At 57.1% G+C, this 9,587-nt stretch overlaps 1 protein-coding gene across 1 annotated transcript; it reads left to right on the plus strand.

Annotated features, from left to right (window-relative positions):
- Positions 1 to 8,236: 8,236 nt before the first annotated feature.
- Positions 8,237 to 9,587, plus strand: TPBGL (trophoblast glycoprotein like). Its single transcript, XM_037375759.1, has one exon. It carries the CDS (start codon positions 8,394 to 8,396, stop codon positions 9,465 to 9,467), a length of 1,074 nt encoding a protein of 357 aa, XP_037231656.1. The 5' UTR covers positions 8,237 to 8,393; the 3' UTR covers positions 9,468 to 9,587.

The following is a 9,587-nucleotide window of genomic DNA, read 5'->3' on the forward strand; positions in this document are numbered from 1 at the left end:
GAAGCACATGTCGGAGCTGTGGAGGGAATGCATGGCAGCCCGTCAGCTGCTTGCTCGCTAATTGCATCACTCCCTTGGCTTCCACTTAACCTGATAATTTGGGATGCTACAACCAGCCTGGCATCAGCCATCGCCTGGGTATAAAGCTTGGCCCCGAGCGGTACAGGGCAGCAGGAGGTCGGCTCCCTCTGTGAGCTCCACCGCCATCCTCCTCGCCCTCTCCAGCAGACCACGTCATTAACGTGGTTTCCAACCCACTCATTAAACTCTGCAAATGTATTTGACAATCTGAAAAATATGAAGTAATAGTTCTCCGAAGCAACACAAAAAGAGGTGTGAAGGGCTCCGGAGGGGGCTGTTCTGCAGGGAGGAGAGAGATGATACAACCGAGGAGCAGTTCGGTGCCCTTCAACTCATTACTTGTCCCACAGCAGCCAGAAGGTGTCGGGCAGGTGAGTAAACAGCATCACTGTTATCGGCCAGCTCAGCCACACAGGAAAGGGGGAATCAGTGATGGACAGACAGCTCTCGGCTGCAGCCCAGCAATCTTATATTATCCTTTTTGTACGTATATTAATGGCCTATGTTGCCTTATTAAACATATGCACTCTTGCCGACACAGGCTGGTCCTGGTCTTGGTGATGGGTGGGGGAGATCCAGCAGCTAAGATGCACAGGGACTTTTCCCCCACCTTTTAACAGCTCGAATACACAAATGAGGTCTGTTTGTCAGGATTAAGAAATCCTTGTCAACACAGAGGTGGGTTAAGACTAACCAGACCCCAACCACGCCTCCATCAACCTTCCCCTCCGCTCCTGCCCCCCTCCAGGCTTGCACGCAGCATCCCAGATGGGGCCTCCCCAGCCTGTACCCAGATCCTGCTACAGACCCATTGCGCAGAGAGTGGATGGACATGGGAGACACGATCCTCCAGCCAAGGTTTCACCTTGATGTTTCCATCTCCCGCGTGCACTGCAGCCTCCCTCCGTGGGGCTGCACAGCATGGGGAGATGTAAAGCCTACCCCAAACACAGTGCAGCAAGAGTGCCAGCAAAGCCATTTACTCCAGGACATGTAGCTCCTTGGTCCCAAAACCCTCCAGCTCCCCACAGCTCTTTTTAGCAAGCGAAAAATTTACAAGATCCTTGAGATGCATCACATCTGTATGTCCAGGTCAGCAGCTCCCAGCCCCAGCCAGACCTCAAGCATCACCCCTTTGTAAGGGGGAAAACCATACAATCACCCCATTCCCAGCTGCTGCTGCCATGCCTACCCATGTGTTACCGCCTAAGCCCAGACTTGCTGCAGGACTGCCATGGGGCCATGGGACTCGCTGGCAGCCTGCTCACTGCCACAGCCATGGAGAAGAGTAAAACCAGAGAAAGGAGCTCAACCAGACCATGGCATGTGGGATTTGTGGGTACCCAACCCTGCAAGCCCCGAGCCAGGCTGGCACAGCTCCCAAATCACATCTCGGTGGCTCAGCACGAGGCTCTCATGAAAGCCAGGTAAATGAAGAGCTCATCCCTTCCCTCTCTCCTGAAGCAGAGCCACGTCTGAGCTGTTTGCAGACGGTCGATGTGTTAATGCCCAGCTTCGGCAGAGCAAGGCTGCGGGACGAGAAGGACTCAGAGCCAGCAGCTCGGTTTTCTAAGCCCAGCCAAGGTGTCCTCACCAGGAGGACATGGACCCTGGCATGAATCACTTTTATTCGGGGTTGTGAGGGCCCTTTTGAAGCAGCATGGGATCCCCTGATGTGCAAACACAGATTGAACGCCTCTGATCAGCCCCAGCCCATGATTATCCTGTGACCTCAGTAGCATGAGAATCCCCTCCTCAGATGATCCCATGTCACACGCATAAATTCATTTAATCTCCTTTTCTTTCTACACCTTGGGTGGGTGTCTGTGCTGCCTCTTGGGACCATCTGCAGGAATGATCCCATTCAACCCCATTGCGATGGTAACAAGTCCCCCACCCCATGCTGGGGATGGGGTCACCCTGAATGACTTTTGGGGACCACATCCAGCTGGCACAGCTCACCACTTCCCCTGCATCCCCAAATCAGAGGGCTCCCAAGCTTTCCGGGGATAGAGTGCCACATAGAGGACCCTGACTCCTCGGGAGGGTCAGTCCATGCAGGCAGAGGAGTTCCACAGGTAAAAATGCTGATGCAAGCAAATCCAGTATGCCATCGGGAAGAAGACCGTGCCCTCCGGACTATTTTTGGCTTGTTTTTTTCTTAACTATGGAGCCACTGATGTATGATATTGTCGCTGTTGTGACTAAGGGCTCTGCAGTTGGAATTGCATCAAGCCAGGGCTGGAGAGAGGGTTGTGCACGGGTCTCGGGGGACTGGTAATGGGAGAGAGCCCTTCACCTCCTGTTTACACTTTAATGCCCATCCAGGTTATTCATTATTTATTGCTAATGTATTTATAGAGCATTACTAGCATGCACGATGCTTTGCAGACATTTGGGGAAAAGGTCCTCTCTCCTTCAGATATCGTGGTATAAATAGAGTGGTTAAACACAACACAGGCTCTGCTGACCTGCTGCCTTTGCACCCGAGCCCTGACAAGCTGGAGGGGCTGTCTCTCCCCTTCAGGGTCTTGTGGCTTTTCCATGGGTGATTTTTTTCCTGCTGGGCTGCTGTAGCATTTGCTCTGTGCATCTGTTGGGTCCTGGATACACAGCAAAGGCAAGCCTGGCTGTGGGCACCCAAAGCACCAGCTCCCTGATGCCCCTTGTTCTCAACTTGGGATGCAACACAGCGAAGGGAGCTGGCCATCACAATCCAGCACTGAAGGGTTTCATTTGTTTGGGGTGAAAAAAACACCCTGATGACTCCAGATCCCATGCCCAGGGGGTCCCGATTCGCTGCCTTCACTTGTGCCCCGCCCCCGCCCCCCGCCCCAGCCTCTCCCTCCACAGCTCATCAAGAACCATCTCCACAGCCCAACTCATACCACAGCGACCACAGCCAGCCCTAGCAGACCTGCCCACCCACACCTGCATTTGCAAGTCCATGATGTTTAAATGCAAAATCTTTGATACCATCTTAAAATATGCACCAATTAACTCAGCGGGTCCAATTTCACCTGGCTCTCAGGATGCCGATGCATCCCGTTAGCAGAAGTGCGGTGGGCTGCAGCCCTGTGGGATGGATGGTGGCTGCGCTGCCAAAATGACCCTCACCATCCCCTAACCAAGTGCCATATGGGATCCGGGTGCTACCAGCCAGGATATGTGGACACGGGAGCTGTGGAGCAAGAAAAGGAGGTGGCGTGAAGCACCCAGCCGGCAGTGGGTCTTTGCCAGTGACTGCTGATACCAGGGATGAGCTTGTGCCTGCAGCGATAACCACAGCAGTTGGCAAGGACATGTCGTCCCCACGTTGTCTGCCCATCCTGGCCTGTCTTCTATTTCCCACTTCTTATCTGCTCTTGCTGAGCAAATAGGATGGGAGAAAACGGCTTCTGCCAGGTCATGGGGAAACAGCTTGGCCATGGGGCCAGGGAGTCCCAGCCTGACCACCAGCCCAGTGTCCATCATGTCTTTGCACCATCCCTGCAGCAAGACACAAAATCTGTGACATTCTCCCATTCTCCTGCATCCTGGGGATTCTCCCATGTTGGGCTAAAAGCAGATTTTAACAAAAAATTTTGCAATCCCAGGAGGGTGCAAGCAAGGGAGGGAGAGAAATCACCTGGGATGAAGCAAAACCTGAAACAGGACCTCTCACTTCAGTGCCAAGCCCCTTGCAAAGACCAATGGGAGCATTTTTCTAAGTGAAAGAAGTGTCGTTCCCAACGGCTTCATACAGAAAATGTCAAAAGAAAATATTCCTCATTTTCCAGCAATTTTCCAAAGGTCCTACTGCAGAGGAATGAGCAATTCCAGTGTCACAGGTGTGAATTTTAAAGGGATGCTGCACTCAGCTGCTGCCAGCATTTACGGAGCAAAGGTTAATAGCCAGGTTCAAACACTGCAATTTACAGATTATAGGATTTCTTAGCAGCGAAAGGGCTGTTGTCACACTGTCCCAAAGAAAGAACATGGCCAGGGCACAAAATCCACCACTTGAAAGGGATCATCAGGAACAGCAAAAATACCCCAGAAGGGAGCCAGAAGGAGAAAGAGAAATGCCCCATCCAAGAGGCCAGAGGAGGCAGAGAGCCGCCTCATGTGACAAGCTCCATTCTGCTCCTCCCCCCCGCCCCGCTGTCCTGACACATCTCACGATGACATCGCAACAGGCTTGTCATCTCTTCCCCACCGCCAATGCCTGAGGCAGCATGGGCTGTGCAAGAGCATCCCTCTGCAAAAGCAATTTGGCTTTTGTGCTTGCAAAGCAAGATTTGACAATGTGCCTGGGAGAAGCACAGAAGCCAAAAAATTAGTATATTTTTTCAATTATCTATTATATCTTCAGATCTTCCTTTCTAACCATGTCTGTGTGATGAGGGAGACAAAGGGTCGTGGTTTTAGTGCTGTTAATTGCCAGTTTAAGGCTGGCGAGCACCATTGCTGCACCATCCACAGCCTCCTGCTTCACTGCCCCCAGCACTTTCCCGGCATGGAAGCGCAGGCAGGGAAACACCGGGACCGTGGGATGCCTTAAATCCAAAGCTGCAGCTCTCATGCTGCCCGCAAACTGCAAGGAAAATGCAAGCAAAAATATATGGATGTTTACAGATCCCAAGACTCAGGGTGATGTGTGGAGGAGGAGGAGAGCCTTCGGCCTCATTTTGCAGCAGCAGGAAATGAGGAGGGATGGAGGGGGAAGGAGTGATGCCCTTACCCCGAGAAGGAGCCAGCCAAAGCATTCAATGATTTTTTGTTCCAGCCTTTGCTAAAATGCCATCTGCAGTCAGCCAACAAGAGCAGCACCAGCAGCAAAGACATCAGGATGGGACGCAGTGGGAGAGGAGCAGGGAAGCCCAAAGGATCTCAGCTCTGAACCAGAGCCATGCTTGCACATCCCCGGGCTGCAAAACCAAAATAACATGGGCATCGTTGAAAAGGGGGAAGGAGAAGCAATATCACAGAGAAGGTGGCTTTATACCAGCTAATGAAGGCATGGTGCAAGTAATCAATTCTCTTTGGAAACCTCCAGAAGATAACGAGGCCATGAGTAATGATCTGTAATAAGTCGTAAGAACAAATCGCATCAGCCCAACCTAATCTCATCCTGTGACATGGCAATGGACTCCCGGCATCAGGGCGATGGAGGTCTCCTTGCCTTTAACAGCAAAAATACTTTGATGCTGCTTCAAATGCAGAATTTTGGTCTGGGGGAGATCGTGTAGGAGGACCCAAAACTGATCCAAGCCTGAAAGGGGCTTGAAGGGGAGCATGTGTCTGAGAGGCTCCGGATCCAATGCAACCATTAACAACTGGGAATGAAGAGCACCAACCTGGTCGTCAATGCCAGGGTGTCAGGGCTGAGACTGCAGACTGATAAAAGGGGTGGGAAATCGATGCAGGACCATGCAGCGAGGACATGGGGATGTTGCTAGAGAGGAGACAAACACACAGGACCCATAGGCTGGATGGCAAGAGGAGACTCAATCCAAAATTGACCCATCCTTCTGGGGACAGAGGAAGATGGGGCTGTCCTTCTGCTCCTTGGGGTGCCTGAAGGCTCAGTTTGAGGCTCTGCACTTTGGGAAAGCTATGACCCAACTGCAGAAACCAGAAAACATCAGCTGTGAAGAGAAAGAGGGGGAAAAATTGTCCTCCATGACTGCATCTGAAAAGGACAGAGGTCCTGAGCTGGTTTTGGGCTGGACTGGGCTGAAACGAGGAGCAGAGATGCTACAAGGTGAAAAGAAGGAGCAGAAAGACAGCAAGGTGCGGGGGAGGAACAGCTGCAGGTGCTGGCACAGCCCCAGTTCCCCAAAGGCTCATAGCTCTGCTGAGATGATGGTTGCATCCAGCTCCCATGCTGGGTCTTCATCACACACCCTGCCCCAAGCCCCACACCAGCCATCCCTGGGGAACTCCGGGATGTTTGCAGCAGGCAAGGAAGGCACCATGGTCCCACCAGGCAAGAGTCCCCAAATCCCCAAAGCCACCCTGCCGCATTGCAGCACCAGAGCTCACATCCCCTCCAAACCTTGGAGCATCTCCACCCTTCAAAGTCAAAGGGTTCAGCTCCCTTTCAGCTGCAGGGAGCCTCGTCCTCTCCCATGACCTCTAACGCCACTCACCGACCATGTTTTATGGCTTTTGGAGAGGGAGCGAAGGTGCCCTGCCTCAGCCTCGGTTTTTACGGCAGATGTTCCTTCTCCGAGGAGCCACAGAGAGGGACTAAAAAGTGCCAGGATTTTTGCAGCCCAGTGGATGAGAGCTTGCCAGGACCTCCACGCAAAGTGGCGGACCTGGCCCACTGGCTGCCTTGTTTTTCAGAGCACTATTGATTCATTAAATATAGCAATTAAACGTGATAAATGGGCCCCAAAGCACTGTTTTGGAGGAGGAGAGGCTCCATCCATGAGTGCTGCAGCGCTGGCTCAGCACAACCCACTGTGTACATCTGGCACCTCCTTCGGTGTGAGAGTGGATGCTGCCCCACGCTTGAATATTTGATGGCACACAATTATTTGACATATTCCCAAATCTGTTCTTCTCCCCCTGCCCCTCCCACAAGCTTCCTTGATTTCTCTGGCTGCTGTTCGACACTGTCCCTTTAAATACAGGGTTTGCCCCATTTCTGTGAGCGCAGTAAAGGGTGGCTGGGAGCAGCTCAAGCCACACAGACACAGGAGCATCCAAAATTTACCTGATCCCTGCAAAATTCAGGAGAGCTTCAGGGGGAGGGAATCCCCAGGTGGGGTCAGAAATCCTTTGGGAAAAGGGCAAGATGAGACGTGATGGCAGGGAGGAGGAGAAAAATCCAGATCCCAGAGAAAACGTGCCCAGAATGGAGTTTATTTCATGTGATCCCCAGCGCAGGTCCACAAGGTATTTAGGCACCCAAAGGGGGTCCAGCACCCAAATTCTGCTGCTGGCCACGCTGCTGTGTCTGGCTCCAAACACCAGCACCCAGCCCCTGGCTGTGCATCACTCTAGCATCCAAAAAATCTCATGCCCACCCCAACGATGTCACCCATGGCCAGGAGCTTCTGATCCCCAGGGTCACAGCAGCCTGTGCCCCCCAGCACTGGGCAGCTGTCCAGGACGGCGGTGAGACCATAGCAGGCTTTGCAGCAGAGGTAATATCTTTTATTAGCTCAGTGCATCTAATAAAGAGAAAATAAAGCCGGGAACGCACAATGGGCCAGCGCTGCATGCCTGATGCCGGTCAGGTTTTTTCCGAGCCAGTCTAATAAAAGCGATGACCTCTCCATTGCTCAGCATCGCCTCTCCCGGGAGCACAGGCCATCGCAGCGACTGGACCCCACGGCTCCCCACAAAGCTGGCGAGGGGATGAGGACCCATGAGGGACGATGCGACTGAGTCCCGAAAAGCAAAAGCAGCGATAACTTGGAGGCAGCGGTGACAAACCTGCCCGTGCCTCTCCAGGCTGCAATATCCAGGGATGCTGTGGGGTGTCCGGCTTGTGGGGCAGGTGGGGGGAATGGGGACCAAGGCTGGAGCGGGACCAGGACAGCCCCAAATCCTCCCTGGGATGGAGGGGGCTGAGAGAGCCCCAAACCCTCCCTGGGATGGAAAGGGTCGGTGGCAGCCCCCGTACCCTCCCCGGGCTGGGATGGGGGGGACCGCAGCACCCCCCAACTCCCCTCACACTGGGAAAGGACCGGGACAGCCTCCAAATCTTCCCGGGCTTGAAGGGGACCGGGACAGTCCCCCAAACCTCCCCCAGGATGAAAAGAGACCGCGACACCCATCCCCTCCCCAGGCTGGAAGGGGACGGCTTCAGCCCCCGCGCCCCAGCCCTCCGTGGCGGCGGGGGCACGGTGGGAGCCGGCGTTTGCGAGCGGTGCCGAGCCGAGCCGAGCTGAACCGAGCCGAGCCGAGCCGAGCTGAACCGAGCCGAGCCGAGCCGAGCCGAGCGGAACCGAGCCGTGCCCAGCCGTGCCCCCCCGACGGCAGCTGCCCGCCTCGCTCCTCCGCCCAGCCCTCAACGCCAGGCAGCCCCAACCCGTTCCCTTCCTCCTCCTCCTCCTCCACCTCCTCCTCCCTCCCCCCTCCCCTCCCCCCCCCCCCCCCCCCCCCCCCCCCCCCCAGCCCGATTTGGGCAGCGGCGCGGCCGGCGCTGCCAGCAGAGCCGCCGTGTGCGGGCGCCGCGCCGGAGGCAGCTCAGCCCCGGGGGGGGCTGCAGGGAGGCAGGTCTGGTGTGTCCCCCCCCTCCATCACCCCCCCTTCCCCTCCCCACCCGCTCCCCCCCGGCCACCCCCCCACCCCTGCATGCCCGGGCAGCGAGCATGGCCCGCAGGCAGGCGCGGGCGGCGGGCGGCGGGCGCTGGTTGCCCTGGCTAGGACTCGCCTTGCTGCCGCTGGCATTGCCCCCCGCCGCCGCCCCCGGGGGCTGCCCCTCCGCCTGCTACTGCGTGGCCACCCCGGAGCTGGTGCAGTGCCGGTACGAGAGGCTGGAGGAACCCCCGAGGGAGCTGCCGGCCACCGTGCACAACCTCAGCATCGCGGGCAGCAACCTGAGCGTGCTGCACCGCGCCGCCTTCGCCGCCCGCCCGCGGCCGGACCTGCGCCTGCTCCGCCTGCGCCACGACAACATCCACACCATCGAGGACATGGCCCTGCAAGGGCTGCCCGCCCTCCGCACCCTCGACCTGAGCCACAACCCGCTGCTGTCGGTGGCCCCCGGCGCCTTCGCCGGCGTGCCGCTGCTGCGCACGCTACAGCTGAACCAGGCGCTGCTGGCCGCCCCGCTGGAGGAGCAGCTCGCCCTGGCCCTGCGCAACCTCAGCTTGAGGCGCTTGGAGCTGGCAGGCAACGCGCTGCGGGCGCTGCCAGCCACCCTGCTGCCCGCCGGCCTGGAGGAGCTGGACCTGCGGAACAACTCGCTGCAGCGGCTGGCGGCCCCTGAGCTGCGGAGCCTGGAAGCGCCGGGGCTGCGGGGGCTGCGGCTCACGCTGGGGTCCAACCCGCTGAGTTGCGACTGCGCCCTGCGCCCGTTCCTTGCCTGGCTGCGCGCTGCCACCACCCGTGTGCCCGACGCCCGCAGCCTGCGCTGCGCCCAGCCGCCACTGCTGCGCGGGGCCACCCTGCTGCGCCTGCGGCCCGAGGGGCTGGTGTGCACGGCTGCTGAGGGCGGCGAGCCCGGTCAGCTGGAGACGGCCTCTTACGTCTTCTTCGGCATCGTGTTGGCCCTCATCGGCATCGTCTTCCTCATGGTGCTCTACCTGAACCGCCGCGGCATCAAGCGTTGGCTCCACAACCTCCGCGAGGCTTGTCGTGACCAGATGGAGGGCTACCACTACCGCTACGAGCAGGACGCCGATCCCCGCTGTACCAGTGCCATCAGCACCCCCGGCCTCTGATGGCACCCTTGGCATCCCACCCCTGCCCCTCCGACATCCCCGGCATCCGCCTGCCATGCCGAGCCTCAACGCCTCTGCTCCCAGTATCCACCACACCCCAGCCCTTGCCATGGCACCACC

The sequence above is a fragment of the Falco rusticolus genome, chromosome 2 (genome assembly GCF_015220075.1).
Source record: "Falco rusticolus isolate bFalRus1 chromosome 2, bFalRus1.pri, whole genome shotgun sequence".
NCBI lineage: Eukaryota > Metazoa > Chordata > Aves > Falconiformes > Falconidae > Falco > Falco rusticolus.